The sequence below is a fragment of the Panthera uncia genome (genome assembly GCF_023721935.1).
Source record: "Panthera uncia isolate 11264 chromosome B2 unlocalized genomic scaffold, Puncia_PCG_1.0 HiC_scaffold_24, whole genome shotgun sequence".
NCBI classification, from domain to species: Eukaryota; Metazoa; Chordata; class Mammalia; order Carnivora; family Felidae; genus Panthera; species Panthera uncia.
Window position 1 is genome coordinate 86,286,551 of NW_026057580.1, and position 16,482 is coordinate 86,303,032.

General features: G+C 39.5%; 1 protein-coding gene across 1 annotated transcript; it reads left to right on the forward strand.

Moving 5' to 3' along the window:
* The first annotated feature begins 5,162 nt into the window (after positions 1 to 5,162).
* TMEM200A (transmembrane protein 200A) lies at positions 5,163 to 8,419 on the forward strand. Its single transcript, XM_049654340.1, has one exon. It carries the CDS (start codon positions 5,226 to 5,228, stop codon positions 6,699 to 6,701), a length of 1,476 nt encoding a protein of 491 aa, XP_049510297.1. The 5' UTR covers positions 5,163 to 5,225; the 3' UTR covers positions 6,702 to 8,419.
* The last annotated feature ends 8,063 nt before the right edge of the window (positions 8,420 to 16,482 follow it).

The window sequence follows — 16,482 nt, forward strand, 5'->3', positions numbered from 1 at the left end:
ATACATATTTGATGCCTCTCCGATTTCACTCCATACTCATTGAAATCAGGGACCAAATGTTACTGACTTGGTGTTCCTGGTCTCTGGCACATTTCAGTAATATGCAGACATTAATCAAGTGAGTTCATAGTCAACAGAGAAACTTGCTGAGCGTTTATCACATTCCCGACACTCTGTGAGGCACTGGGATAGCGTGACATCAAAAGAAAGCGGAATATTTAACCAAGAATGGACATTGGACTGGGAGTCGGAGACCTTGAATTCCAATCCTATTCTTTTTTGCTAATTCATTGTTAGACTTTAGACAGCGTTCCTGAAAGGACATCTGATTCAAAGACCTCTAAGGGGCACTTGGCTGGCTTAGTCAGTAGAGCATTCGACTCTTGAGTCTCAGGGTTGTGAGTTCAAGCCTGGGTGTGGAGACTAGTTAAAATAAAATTTAAAATAAAAAAAAAACCCAAAACATCTAAAGGTCTTTCCAACTCTGCAAGAATACTTACTTACCATTGTCTCAGATGTATTTGTGTGCGTGCATCGGGAGCCATATCTTGGGTGTGGGAGGCTCACAGTGTGGTCGGAACAGTCGGTCCGTGTGGTCAGAAGAGGACATAAGAGTACAGGAAAATGCTTCCGTGAGGGTGTGAATCCTAAATGTGGATGAATGCTGTGGAGAGCGAATTCTACAATGTGCATAAGCTTGCGAAAGGGCACAGGACCGCAACAACAAGGCTTTTAAAGTGATTATCAGAGCAAGAATAGGAGAGCTTAAGCCTGACGATGAGACATGATGGTGTGGTGTTGATAGATGATGTGCAAAGTGGGAATCTGCTCAGTGAAGGAGAAAGAGCTTTTGGCTGAGGGGGTAGAATAAACACGGTCCAAAGGAAAGGTGAGCCCCAGGCAGGCAAGTAGACGAGAACAGAGTGCATGAGTGAGTGCCAGAGTCTACGTCTGCAGTGAGAAAGGTAGCCACTGAGACTGAATTCCTACTGTTTGATTTCTGAGACCCACAATGATTGGGTAAGGCCCAGAGAGAGCCTAGCAGGAACCTGGTTTGCACAGTGAGGAAGAAGGTGCGTTGTGCAAGTTACAGGCTGATAATAGCTATTTCTACCAACATTGTGGCTGATTTTCTGGATGCTGGGAACGGAAAACAGGCTGATTAATATGGAGCTAAAAGTTAACTTCAACTATTTCTTTTAATGTTTGGTTGTCCACAGATGATTATATTTATATCTGTCTTTCAGTTTGACTTCTGACAAAATCATGATGTCTTTTTGGAGAATACGGAAAGTGAGTGTGGCTGACCCTCTAGTTTGGTTTATTTATAACTAGTCAAAAGGCCTTCTCAAAAAGATAGTTGCTGATTATTATATTCTTCAGGCCTGAACATATAGCAGGTATCAGTGTTTACTAATTACTGAGTGAATATCTACACAGACTGACAGTGCCCCTCCTGGGAGGAGGACGCTATTGGAATACCACAGGGCTTTCTTCAAGTTCCAAAAGTTAGGTAAAGCTGTGGATCCAGACAGACTGGGAGGCACAAACTCTGTGCCCAAGTGATCAGAATGAAATACAGTGTCGTAGTGAAATTTTTCACTTGGATCTTTGAGGAAGTAAGTCCCCGCCCTGGCCTGGGATGGTAGAGAACACACGCACAGTGGTCAAAGTGTGGGGTGGAGGGATGTGTGTGGCTTTTCAAAATAAATTAGAAAATAGACTTCAGCTGCTTTCGCCCACACTGAACACTGTAGACCAAGTTGACATCGCAGTTTGGGGGTATGGAGGCCTGTGTGTTTTTCCCTCTAGGTTTACAGGTCCAAAGGCTTCTTTTTGCAAAATTGCCATTAGCATCATTATGCTGTTACCAGTATCCATCCCTCAGTACTGCTTCTGCCTGGAGACTAATTTTCCTAAGATTGTAACAACAGTGTTTGTGTCTTACTCCAGTCCTGTTGCCTATGAATGTAATATTGAAGCACTGGGGAATGACATTTGCTACCTTCCAAGACCTGGCCTTCCCCTTCCTCGCGAGCCTTACCTGGTTTCCTCCTTCAGTGGTGAGCTGTGTGCTTGGGACAAGCCTGGGCTCTGTTCTCCAGCCTTGTTTTCTCTTGATCTTACTTGAAATGCTGTTCACGTGACTTTTCACCGTAAAGAAAGTTAGCACGCTGTCACCTGCAGGAAGCCGCAGTAATGGTCCTCCGTGATAGAAATGTTCATTCTAGGGGTGTTAATTCTGTTTTATGGGGATAGACTAGCTCCTTCACTGGGATTTAAGCTCTTTGAAGCAGTGGCTATGTTTAAGCACCTCTGCTTTCCTGCTGGGTCACTTTGGGGCTCAGTTATCACAGAAGCTCGCTAACGGAGTGCATCGGCACCCAACCTGAACTTCAGATCCTTGAAAGTCATGGCGCCCTTGTCTGTGCCTGGCCAGGGCAGCCTGGCTGAAGAAGCTGTGGGATCCTTTCATTTCCCCCCACCCTGTTCTTTATTTCTAAACTCCTCCCGGACCCTTTTCTCCTTCCATTTGCTGTAAGTTTTCACATGTAAACTGTGCTTGCTTTTTCTTCCTGTCTAGTCTGACCTGCTTGCTTTCTCACAAAGCCCACTCACTGTCGCTCTTTTCTCCCTTCCTGTCCTCATCGATCTTTCTCAAATATGATTTTCTCTTCCAGCCTCCTCTTCTCTGTCAGCCTCAGGAATGGAGAGTGGCAATGCTCGCAGGCGTGTTTTAACAAATGGAGGTGGACGCTGACTCTGTATGGAACGGTCATTCACGGTGGTGGCTTTCAAACCAGATGAAAGCCTTTGCCCTTGTTTTCATTCTCTTCAGAAGGATTTCCAACTAAATCCTTATCCTGCCACCTGGAAATAACTGAGTTAGATGGCTGCTATCTAATCAAAGTATTTTATTCAAACATTTGAAGCTGTTTGGGGATTAAGAAAACACAGGTCGACACTAAAGCTCCATGGTAGCCAGGGTTTGGGAGAAGTTCTGAACTGCAGTATGTATACTGTGATGAATTTCAAAAACTTGCGCGATGGGTTACAGTATAGTCTGTTCTTTCAACATTGAACTATTTTAATCCTGGTTATAATTCCATTGAAGGCTGGCTTCCCTCACCAGCTTGTTCAGCTAGCTAAAAGTGTAGATATCATCCACAACCCTGGTTATTTAAACACAATTCAGACATCATAAATAGCAATTCCAAAGGGGAGCTTGGTTTCACAAGATGAGATTTGATGCGGTGAAGAAACTCTCTCAGAAATTTGCCAGAGACCTTGTGAGTCCTAAAATATCCTCTGTTTCCTACCAGATCTGGCAGCTTGGGAACTATTCTTACAAATAATGACAAATATTTCACCAACTCACAACATGTTGCTTTTTGTTTCGGTATTAATTTTGTTTGTTCATATTTTTAACTAGGAAAGTTAGTAGAGTAGTGTGATGGCCAGCCAGCAAATCTCAGGAAAAGAATTACTCTCTTATTGAAAATTTAAGCAAATGTTTCTTGAACACTGTCCATGTGCAAGTCATATTGAATGTTTTTGGTAATAGAATATGAATCGAACAGGATGTTTGACCACAAGTGAAAGAAGAGGGGCATTATAATACAGCAGTTGCTATAGAATACTTGCTAAAATGCTCTGAGAAATGGCTCGGGCGGGATTTGATGAGTCAGTCAGAGAGGGCTTCCTAAAGGAAGTGGGATGTGAACTTTGATGACTAGCCAGATTTAATACATGAAATGTGGCATGGAGGGTAAGGGGGACTCTAGATGAATGAAACATTATTCACAAAGTCTCAGAAATAGTATACTATCAATTACGGAGAATATTGTTCATTTTTAGCTTTATGTAAATGAAAGGGGGCAGTTAGAGGTAAAGTTAAGTCCCGTAGGTCTGAAATCCCAGATTTAACTGGTAGGTGATGGGGAATGTTGTATCCATTATTTCACTCTTTAAACAACTTCAGAGCTGTGTTTGAGAATAATTAATCGGATAATTAACCTGTCCTCAGCATATAAGTTTGACTGTGGAGGAAGAGAAATTGGGAGTTTGGAAGGCCAGTGGGGAAGTTATGATAATGGTCTACTGAGAGTAAATTAGAGCTGACATGGGCTGGGAAGGTAGGATTAAGTTGGAGGATAGAATTGAGAGACAGCAGGTTGTGAATATTTCTAGGATTTAGAACCCGATTGGAAGATGAGAGGAAGAAGAAAGGGAGGAGTTAAAGATGCTTATGAAGAGTAAAACCTGAGAAGTGACCCCATTAAGGAAGTCAGACAAGTCAAGCAACACTGGTGGAAGGGGAGTTAAGCTTCGCTAGCGATGCATGAATGTACATGAGTTCCCCAGTGGAGAGTCAGAGATGTGAAATGGGAACTCAGGCTACAGTCTGAAATACAGGCTTGGGATTCATTAGCACAGAGGTAATGGTGGCAGATGTAGGAGTGGATATGAATGCCATGGGAGGGTATAAAGAGAAGGTGGCCAGAGATATGCTTCTCAGGGGAAGGTGGTCTACTTGTAGGTGAGGAAAGATGGCCAAATTGAAATAGTGAGCGAGGTCAGGGAAGAGCCAGACTTAGGATCATAAAAGACTGGATAAGAGAGAGTTTCAAGGAAGGAGGGGTCAGCAGTGTCTATGGAAACAGAGAAATAAGGAAGTTGAGAATGGAGAGGGAGAAATTAAATGTGGTAGTTAAGAGTTCATTGGTGACTTTCACAAGAGGAGATTTTAAACCGTGAGTTGCTGGAATGTATTTTCTTTGTGAGTCTAGGGTTTGATGGTTTGGGGCCTGTTAAGTGTTCTGAATTTTTCCATTTGTTTAAAATAACACAGATAATGAAAGATGGTGTGTGTGTGTGTGTGTGTGTATGAGAGAGAGAGAGAGAGAGAGAGAGAGAGAGAGAGTACTTTGTGACCAGGGGACTGTTTTATATAATAAGTGATAAAATTATCAAAGTAAAATATACTTTGAGCTCACATTTCATTAATAATAGAAACACTAATTCAGCCATAAAAGGAAATCTCCAGAATTTTACATTATCCAGTAAACAAAACTTCTCCCCAAACTATGTCAATTCAAAAGATGGCCCCTTTTCATCATGAAACAACAGCACAAATATCTAAACAATTGTTGAACTGATGAGCATGCCCCAGAACTATTGGATTATCATCTTTTTTCCTTCTTTTCAGAACAACAGACTGAGCTATGATAGCAACCGGTGGAGTGATAACTGGCCTGGCCGCCTTGAAAAGGCAAGACTCTGCCAGATCACAGCATCACGTCAACCTCAGCCCATCACCTACTGCCCAAGAGAAGAAACCAGTCAGGCGTCGGCCACAAGCCGATGTCGTAGTCGTTCGAGGCAAAATCCGGCTTTATTCCCCATCTGGTTTTTTTCTCATTCTGGGAGTGCTTATCTCCATTGTGGGAATCGCAATGGCGGTCCTCGGCTATTGGCCCCAGAAAGAACATTTTATTGATGCTGAGACGACACTGTCGACTAACGAAACTCAGGTCATTCGGAACCAAGGCGGCGTGGTGGTTCGCTTCTTTGAGCAACATTTGCATTCTGACAAAATGAAAATGCTCGGCCCTTTCACAATGGGGATTGGCATCTTCATTTTCATTTGTGCAAATGCCATTCTTCATGAGAACCGTGACAAAGAAACCAAAATCATACACATGAGGGATATCTACTCCACAGTCATCGACATCCACACGCTAAGAATCAAGGAGCAAAAGCATATGAATGGCATCTACACTGGTTTGATGGGAGAAACAGAAGTAAAACAGAATGGGAGCTCCTGTGCCTCGAGGCTGGCAGCAAATACCATTGCCCCTTTCTCAGGTTTTAGGAGCAGTTTTCGCATGGACAGCTCTGTCGAGGAGGATGAGCTGGCGCTAAACGAAAATAAGAGTTTGGGGCATCTTATGCCACCTTTGCTTGCTGACAGCTCTCTGTCTGTCTTTGGCCTCTACCCACCTCCTTCCAAAACCACTGATGATAAGACCAGCGGCCCTAAGAAATGTGAAACCAAATCAATTGTGTCATCGTCCATCAGCGCTTTTACATTGCCTGTGATCAAACTGAATAACTGTGTTATTGATGAGCCCAGTATAGATAACATCACCGAGGATGCTGAGAACCTCAAAAGTAGGTCAAGGAATTTGTCGATGGATTCCCTTGTGGTCCCTTTGCCCAACGCCAACGAGTCCTTCCAGCCAGTCAGCATGGTGCTCCCCAGGAATCATTCCATCGGGGAGTCTCTGTCGAGCCAGTACAAGTCCTCTGTGGCCCTTGGGCCTGGGGCTGGACAGCTCTTATCTCCTGGGGCTGCTAGAAGACAATTTGGGTCCAACACATCTTTACATTTGCTCTCGTCACATTCAAAATCCTTAGACTTAGACCGGGGTCCCTCCACCCTAACTGTCCAGGCAGAACAACGAAAACACCCAAGTTGGCCTCGGTTGGATCGGAGCAACAGCAAAGGATATATGAAACTAGAGAATAAAGAGGACCCGATGGAGAGGCTGCTTGTACCCCAAGCTGCAATCAAGAAAGACTTTACCAATAAGGAGAAGCTTCTTATGATTTCAAGGTCTCACAATAATTTGAGTTTTGAACATGATGAGTTTTTGAGTAACAACCTAAAGCGGGGAACTTCTGAAACGAGATTTTAATGTTCAGAAATATATCATTTTACAAGGCTACATATTTTAAAACAATTTTCACCAGTGTTTCCTTGTTAAAGTATTGGTTAAAAGCCCTTGTAATCAAATGATGTAGTGTAGTGTTAGACCTGGCTGTTTATACGGGAGATGGTTATATGTTTGGGTTACATATGATTGCAGCACTTTATATTATCACAAATGATTTTACATTTTCCATTCCTTCGAAAAGATTATCTCTTTTATTAATATGAATACAGAACACTTCCATCTGAATTAAAGCTCGCATTCTTTACTTTCAAGTTCTTTCATTGATGGTCATATACATAGAATGAAGTGTCCAGTTTGGAAGAGGTAAGGTACCAAAGTGTGGACTAGAAGTACCAAATTTAGGGCCAAGATTCAATATATACTTCTAAATGAGCATGAGTGCAAATCTTAGATGTGATTTTCTAAATAATTGCTTTTTTACAAAATTGGTTAAATGATCTAACAGGAAAAAGATCTGGTTTCTGGGCGAGCTAAATAATGTGAATTCGTGACATTGGTTTAGTTCTACTTGAGCTAATTGATAGGAATTGTTTAAGTTGGTTGTGATCAGTACCCTGAGCTCTAGGTAGGTAGTATTTTTTTTTTCAGCATTAGTTCTATTTTAGTGATATTTTATCAAGAAACCATGTATTCAAGCACCATGGCTGAGAATGCCAGGGATTTGTAGGGGTAAATATCAAAATGCTAATAGCTATAACTTTAGATATTCAGAATCAAAATTTCTTTGCAACTAACTTGAAAAAGGAATGAACCAATTAGTTTGTAGACATGCTATCTTGAAATAATTATATACATGAAGAAAATGTTGACTAATCAACAAAAATACACTATGGGTTAGTTAATGCTAACTAGTCTCAGTACCTTTCCCAGCCATCTCTTTTATTATCCAACATCCACTCATCCCCACATCCTCACTTCCCCTCAATATTTTTTAGATCCTGTTATCTGGAAAATAATCAGCTAACCCTGACATTTCTTTTTTATCTTTGCCTCTCACTCGCTTGGTGATTCAAGAAACTTTAGTCCTTGACAAATTGCTTTGAAATTTACCTTGTGCAGGAAAGCCTTATGATGACCCCAAAGATTTTCTTATGATGTAAGGCCTTTTGGGGATTTTGGTTCTCAGTTACTGAAGATAATAAATATTAAAGTGGATGTTTCCATTAGAAAATGTTTATGTTTTCCATTAAGGTAACATGTGACTTTAAGAACTGTTTAATGGAATACTCAGGAAATTTTCCAGGTTTTTCCCAATGCCTAAATGTTTCTGAGCATCAGTATTGCAGCTGTTGTGGAAGCGGAGAAAGAGTATACATTTCTGTTCGTAGCTCCCCGTGATTCCAGCTTGTGCTGGCGTCACGGGCTTCCCTGATTTGAGTCCGTGTTAATTGTTAGAACACCAAGCCTGTGTATTGTAATAGAGTGGGCTCAATATTTTACTATCAAGCATTTAATAAATTTCTGTTCTTAATAGAAATTTGTGTTCTTCCTACATTTGCTATTGCTTTTTAAATAAAATGTACAATTCTGTTTAAAATACTGTTTTTTGAACTTTCAAAATATCTTCCACTGAAGGCACCTGATACTTTAGTATATGTATCGGGCTCTGTGGCTTTCTTATTTTGCTTCCATTAGATTAAAGTGCTAGTCTATCCACCTATTGAATTAGGCCATTTTCATATTTATTCTCTTCATGTGATGATTGATGTTTTGAGTCAACTTGACTATACTGAGGGATGCCCAGATTTCTAGGTGCGTTTGTGAGGGTATTTTCAGGAATTCTCATTTCAATCGGTCAACTGAGGAAAGACCACCAGTGCAGGTGGACATTACCTACTCTGTTGAGGAATTGAATAAAACAAAAAGAGATAGAGCAAATATGTTCTCTGGGCTTGAGCTGGGACATCTGTCTTCTCCTGACCTCAGACATTGGCACTCCTGCTCCTTGGACCTTGGGACTTAGACGGAGGTTTATACCGTTGTCTCCTCTGGTTCTTAGGCCTTCAGTTTGGACTGGAACTACACCATCAGATCTCCTGGGCCTCTGTAGTTTGAAGATGGCAGATTGCGGGATTTCTTGGCCTCCACAATTATGTGAGCTTATGCTTCATAATAAACCTCCCTATATATATCTCTATCATCTATCTATCTATCTATCTATCAATCATCTATCTCCTATTGGTTCAGTTTCTCTGGAGAACCCTGACTAATATACTTGGGATCATTTTCACTTAAAATTTCAGGAAAATAACCAGAAATATAGCACCTAGCATATGTCAGTGATACTTCCAGGTTTGAAAACTGGCTCTAAACACCCCTGAGGTGACAAATGACTAAAGCCATGTAATTTGCTCAGTTCCCCCCTGAAAGAGCTGTAGCAATTAGAAGAAGATTAAACGGCATGGGTCTTGGAGAATCCAAATAAAGGAATTGGGGCTCAAAGCAATGATTCCTGCTCAAACCTTCTCTCCATCAAACACCCTGAGTAGTTTATTTCCCAAACAAATCAACTTTATTAAATGATTAACTTTACCTTAAATTAATCAGACACATGTTGCTACTTAAAGCCTCGGATGAATATGAGACCGTGGATGTGACCATATTGACTTGATACAATTCTACCCAAAAGCACTTGGAATTTTAGTTAGAGTGCATTTTATACATTTCCTTTAGGCTTTTGTAAATATTGAAAATTACTTAGGAACTCCCATTTCTTCCTCTGGGAAACTTCAGGTATCTGGCTCTGGGCTAACTGCCTCTAGCCCAAAGAGTTTCTAAGACCTGTGGCCTATCTGAGATGTATTGGTTTGCTCAGGCTGCCATCACAGAGTACCACAAATTGGATGACTTAAACAATAGACATTTATTTTCTATTGGAGGCTAGATCTGGAGGCTACAAGTCCAAGATCAAGCAAGGTGTTTGGTTTCTCTTGAGGCCTATCTCCTTGGTTTATAGGAGGCCATCTTTTCACTATGGCCTCCCATGACCTTTCCTTTGCATGCACATCTCTGTGTCTCTTTTCTTATAAGCATCAGTCATATTGGAATAGGGCTTTATCCTATGGGCCTTATTTTCACTTCAATGACCTTTTTGAAGGTTCTACCTACCTCCAAATATGATTCCATTCTGAAGTACGAGGGGTTAGGATTTCAACGTATGAATTTGGAGGGGAACACAAATGCCAAAGGGTGTCCCTTTGAGAAGTAGGGGAGCTGAGTGAATATTCTTACCCTAGAGTAGGTTAGGAAAACACAGTATGCCCCCAATGGCTTTACCACCCCAGCTGTGTAGTGTTGAGTAAATCAATCTCTCAATTTCGCTGAATTCAATTTTAATTAACTTCTTATTTCAAGCCTTATTCCCCAACTACGAAGTGAGATGAGTAAGAACATAAGCAATAAAGCTCTAACTCTAAAGGCTCAGGGTTCTTGATGCCCTGGGATGGAGACCCACTGCCTGTTACTGTCTCTGCAGCAGTTTGCTTCTTAAATAATGAGGGGCAGGCACCGCAGTAGAGCAGAGTGGTTAGATTCTTGGATGTTGGACCCAGAGTACCAGGATTTGCACCTGGCTGCCACTTTCTGGCTTCTGTCAGCGCTGAGGCAAGACCGCTGGTGAGTACCAACTGAGTGCCAGCCCCACTCTCTGACTAGTATAGATTAAATCGAATGATGTTCATAGAGGTTCCAGGATGGTACGTAGGTGGGCACATAGTGAGTATGTAGCATTACTATTACTGTCTGAAAGTGTTACCTAAGAGCTTTCCCATCTTCTTCACCCCATACACATCCCACGCCCAAGTATATTCCTGGTGCCAGGGTGAATAAAGCCCTCCTAAAAATGTTGATGTCCCATTCCCCAGAACCTGTATTACCTTATATGACAAAATGGATTTGTAACTCTAACTACATTAAGGATCTTGAGATGGGGGTGATTATCCTGGATCATTCAGCTGGGTCCAATGTGATCACAAGAATCCTCATGAGAAGGAGGAAGAGAAAGATTTGACCACAGAGAAAATGATGTGACCAAACCAGAAAGAAAATAGAGGATGCTAAGACCCTGTCTTTGAAGATGGAGGGAGGTGCCACAAGCCAAGAAATGGAAGGGACAAAACTCTAGATACTGGAGAAAGCAGAGAAATGGATTCTCCCCTTAGGCCCTCTGGAGGAACCAGTCCTGCTGACACATTTATTTTAGCCCAGTGAAACTGATTTTGGACTTCTGGCCTCCAGAGCTGTCAGTGAATATATATGCGTTACTTTAATCCACTAGGTTTGTATATTTTGTTACAGCAGCCATAGGAAATTAATACATTCTCCAAAACCAAAGGAGCTTTTTCAAAGAAGTGAACCAGTTGTCAGCAGACTAATAAGCAGGATGAAAGCATGCAATGCAGGTGATAGCAGGTGACCCAAACCAGGATGTATGATCAATTTTAAATTTACTTTAACTGACAATGTAAGTATAACAATTTAGACAAAAGAGATAGAGCTTCTTTGAAGCAGGAAATATTGACTTTGATAGATAATTTAAAAAAATAGGTGGCCAACAGACACATGAAAAGATGCTCAACATCACTAATTGTCAGGGAAATGCAAATCAAAACCACAATGAGATATCACATTACATCTGTCAGATTGGCTAGTATCAAAAAGACAAGGAATAACAAATGCTGGTGAGGAAGTGGAGAAAAGAGAACCCTTGTGCACTGTTCATGGGAATATAAATTTGTGCAACCACCATAGAAAACAATATGGATTCCTCAAAAGGCTGAAAATGGAAGTTCCATACAATCTCGTAATTCCACTTCCGGGTCTTTACCTGGGGAAAATGAAAACGCTAATTCAAAAAGATATATGCACCCCTATGTTTATTGCAACATTATTCACAATAGCCAAGATACAGAAGCAACTTAAGTGTCCATCAGTAGATGAATGGATAAAGAAGATGTGGCTATAGACCCAATGGAATATGGTTTAGCCATAAAAGAGAATGAAATCTTGCCATTTGTGACATCATGGATGGACCTAGAGGGTATTATGCTAGGAGAAATAAGTTGGACAGAAAAAGACAAATACCGTATGATTTCACTTATATGTGGAATCTAAAAAACAACACCAATGAACAAACAAGCAAGCAAACAAACAAAACCAGAAACCGATCATAAATAATGGGAACAAACTGGTGGTTGCTAGAGGGGAGGGGATTAAGAGGTACAAACTTCCAGAAAAAAAAAATATATATATATAAATATATATATTTTCCCATATTTGGATAAAAGCATATCTTAAGCTCTTGGCTTAAGAGCAGCAATCAATTGGAAAAGTTTTCAGGGTCAGATGAGTGTTTCTGTTTATATAATTTTAGAAGAAACAGTGGTAATATCAGGAAAAAGGAAGCATTGTTTTAGCACAGCTTTGTATCAAAATGGATCTTGTACTAGCAATTAACAATCTCCTAAAGATAAATTTTTAATTACATGTCTTAGCAGTTCAAATTTAACCCTTTTTAATTTATGGAAACATGCCATGAATGACTAAAAAAGTAAAATAAATTTTAAAAAGATCCATCTGTTTACCAAAACTTTACCTATAGTAATGATATACATGCATCCAACTGCTATGGTATTCAGATTGTTCAAAGATCTTAATCACCATTTTCTGAATTAGAGTGGCCATACATGGATTATTTTCACTTACTGCCAAAGAATTGCCCTTTTACCCTTCCCCTATGCTGTATCTAATCCCATGTTAGACCTAATATTAATAATAATAATCGCCTTGATATTGGATCAGATCCCCATTTAATGATCTAAGTCTTTTGTGATCTGAATTCAAACTGAAGTAATTCAGTTGGTTTCTTTCTATATTTCTTTCTATATGCAGTTTCTTTCAGGATGATGGCACAAAAGGGGAAAAAGGCCAACTTCACTGAAGTGCCTTTTACTCATTGATGCCATCTTGAGATAGAATTTAAAAAGCTGGTCTGTCCAAGAACAGCGTTCATAAAAGTGACAGAATTAGATCACTCAGCCGTTAAATGTTGGCAAGTCAATTCCTATTCTTAAAACTGATAAACTGGTAAATTGGTAAACTGATTTCCATGTATATTTTTCCTTTTGTTGACTGTAAGAAAAGAGAAAATAAGTAATAAAAAGGATACGAGAAACTCTAGACATGCCTTGTCATTCTCAGGCATCAAGTCAGTTTTCACCATAATCTTAAATTTTGAGTATTTGTATTGCTTCCCTTTACAACTGGCTGGTTCAATAGTTACTTTATTACAGAAATGATTGAGAAATCTACTTTTATTTTTGCTCCTCCCTTTTAATTCACCACTGACTCTTTTGAGACTTCTAACACTTTTCTAGTTATTTCTCATTGCCAAATAGTAAAAATTATGTCTCCAGGAGTATGTGTTCACACATAGTATAGAGCACACATACTATAAATTAAATTTAGAGATTTTGTTTGCATTGCAATTACTTACAATCTAGACAATAAGGCCATGATATTTGTGGTACAAAAGATTGAATACTTGCTAATGGAAACATAAAAGCCTGGAATTTAGGAGCATTAAGACCATTGGAGCTGACACCCAGGGGGACATACAAGTTAGTGGCAGAACCAGGATCTGAATCTGGGACTATTGATTCCCAGTGTCCACATTAATTAAAAAATCAAGCCAGGTTTTTGTTTTTGTTTTTGTTTTTGTTTTTGTTTTTGTTTTTGTTTTAAAGTTTTTAAGAAAACATGTTCAAAATCTGGTGAATAGATTTTGAGTTTATTAGGACTGGTAAGGGGAAAAGTATCTAAAATTTGAGGCAGAAAATATAGTATTGAAACTTTCATCACATCTTAGAAGGATGTGCAGGGGGTACAGGGGGTGATATGCTTGGGGCAGACATTAGACAAGGCACAGTTTGGAATGGGAATTTTTAGCATTGATTTTACACATTGATTTCCTGTGTTTTAAGATATTAATTATGTAACTCTGCCATGAAAAGTATGCCATTATGCCTGTCTGAGCCATTATATTGTCTTTGAACAAGATTTATGAAACTAAAATGAGTCATTTGCATCCATATTCAATAAACCACATGTACAAGAAGCAAGGCAGGAAGACAAGGAGGAGGGAAGGAAGGAGTGGGGGAGATTTGAGGGATAAAGAGGAGAGAATACCATATGTTTTTAATGCTTATTGAAAACCCATGCACAGCAAAAGGCATTTCATTTACACTTTATTTTGGAATAAAACCAAGCTTATAATTTTTAATCATTGAAGCAGTGAGAAAATATCCTTAGTTGACTTAAACATACATTTTAATAGATATTATCAGTGTTTATTTCCCAGCTCATTTTTGTCAGTAACCATAAGGGTTTGTGAATTAATCTCTAATTTGAAGTCATCAAATATTGAGCCATAAACAGCTCAAAGCTGTTCATAGATTATTATTTTAAAAAGTGAAGTCACTTTCTTTCTACACTCAGATGACTTCCGTGTTCATTCGGTAAACTTTCTCTAAAGGGCTTCCAATTCCAAATGGGGTTTATCATTTACAATGTTAATAGGCTGCAAAGTCAAATGAGCTTCCCAGTCAGTTAATTGAAGAGTTAAGGAAATATCTTGCAAAGGCTCTTGCATTTTGTGTTTGTTATTCTAGTCTATTGCTGTCTCAGGACCTTAAGAGGGTCAAATAAAATATAGATGAGCAAGAATCAAAGGGCATTTAGAACCTGGATCATATCTAGTATAAATGATAATTAATATCCCTTACAGTACAGCATGCTCATTACCAACTCACGGGAAAAAAATTCTCTGATGAACCAATCTAAATGAAATACACTCTGGTGTGTAAACGCCGCCTTGTGTTTTATGCTGGCTCGCGAGATATTTAGCACCTTAACAAAGCAAATTTAATAGAAGCCATTCTTTTCTCACGCTTGACTTCTGGCAATGATATACGCTAAGAAATTCTGATACAAAATTATTGTATGTCTACAAACTCATACCAAAAATATCTAGTCCTAAAAGTGCAGCTGGCTATCAAATATTTACATGTTTAGTATTTCATCTGTGGATGCTTCAAGTTCTTCTCTTTCAAATTCTTTTTTTACTTGTATATGCCATTATTTACTTTGTTAACACAATTTTATGGCTATGTTCTCTGCTTGATAGGCTAAAGGAGACCTAAAATTGAGTATTGACCATCTGCAACATGGTGGTAACGCTGCCACAGGCTCGCAATGGAAGAAAAGGGAGAATATCTGAGAAGGTGCGATGTGGGTATTTCTAAGTATATACTTTTTATGTGTTATTTCTGTTGACTGCTCCCACAGTCAACCAAGGGTTGACTTTTGTGCAGAATGGAGATTATTGTCAATCTTGGTGTTTTACACAATATGAATAATTTGGGCACCAAAAAGTCCAGGAAATCCAAGAATTGATTTAAACATGTTTGTTGTAGACTCTCTGCTCAATATTCCTATTCTTCCAGATGTAAAATTTACTTATCAAGATGCCTCAGAGTCTTGCACAATGTTGGAACATATTGAACTCCTAATGGATATTGGTAGAATTTACTTTTTAGTTCATGATGAAAAATATAGGCGGTATTTCATTGTCCTACACTTATGGGTCAGTTTGCAAAAATCTCTGTGGTAAGAAGGGGAAAACATATGTGGCTGGTTATAAAAGTTGAAGGCATAGACTGGTCTATAAACCAATTGCAGGAAGGTAAAGGTGGAATTAATCCAGTGGTACTCTTGATCCTAGAATGAATAAGAAAGTAATTTCAAAAGCTGTATATATCTTTTTAAAAGCAAAGAACACAGAAAAGCTACTTCTGAACTGCAAAAGGAATTCGGGACTTACGGAGTTGGTCAGTGACCTTTTTGAAACATTAACTTTGTATCATCTTTCTGTCCCTTACATTTGCTTTTAATCTTTAAGGCCCATCGCCTATCTGAAATTTATTTCATCAATGAAACAGTTACCCATGTGTACATAATCTTACAATTTCATGAATCTGTGAGTCGAAATGATTACCTTCAGTTAGCGTTTCTTTAGAGTTGCAAGGTACATTTCATTACCAAGGTCTTGTGACTGGTATAGCACATCTTCCCATGCGCACGTCTCCCAGGAATCCCAACATTACCTGAGCATGCAAATTACCTTCATTTCCCAGATGGAAACCTGAAATAGAAACTTGCTCTTAATGAAATTTTATACCTGTGCACTAACAGCAGATAACCAACAGAGTAGGAAAATAGAAATTTAAGATGCAAATATCCACTCTTCCAAGTTAAGTGAGAAAATAAAATCCTGCCATTATTTATTTTATTAACTAAGGTAAAGAAATAGATTCTTTAAAAGATTGTTAAGCATCTCGTGCACGCCCATGTGACTTCTGTCTGTGGCGCTGGGAACCCTCTGTGACACCTGGACCATCCTTGACACACTGAAAACACATCAAAAAGGAAGTAATGCTCTCTAAAGTGAAACAACTTGAACTAGATCTTGAAGGGTTGGTGTGAATCAGGGAAATATTTCAGGAACAGTCTCTTAGAGAGAAATTGCAGCTCAGGTTAAGACGTAGAATCAGGCAGGGGCTCCTGGGCGGCTCAGTCGGTTAAGGTCAGGTCATGATCTCACGGTTCGTGGGTTCAAGACCCACAGCAGGCTCTGTGTGGACAGCTAGGAGCCTGGAGCCTGCTTTGGATTCTGTGTCTGCCTCTT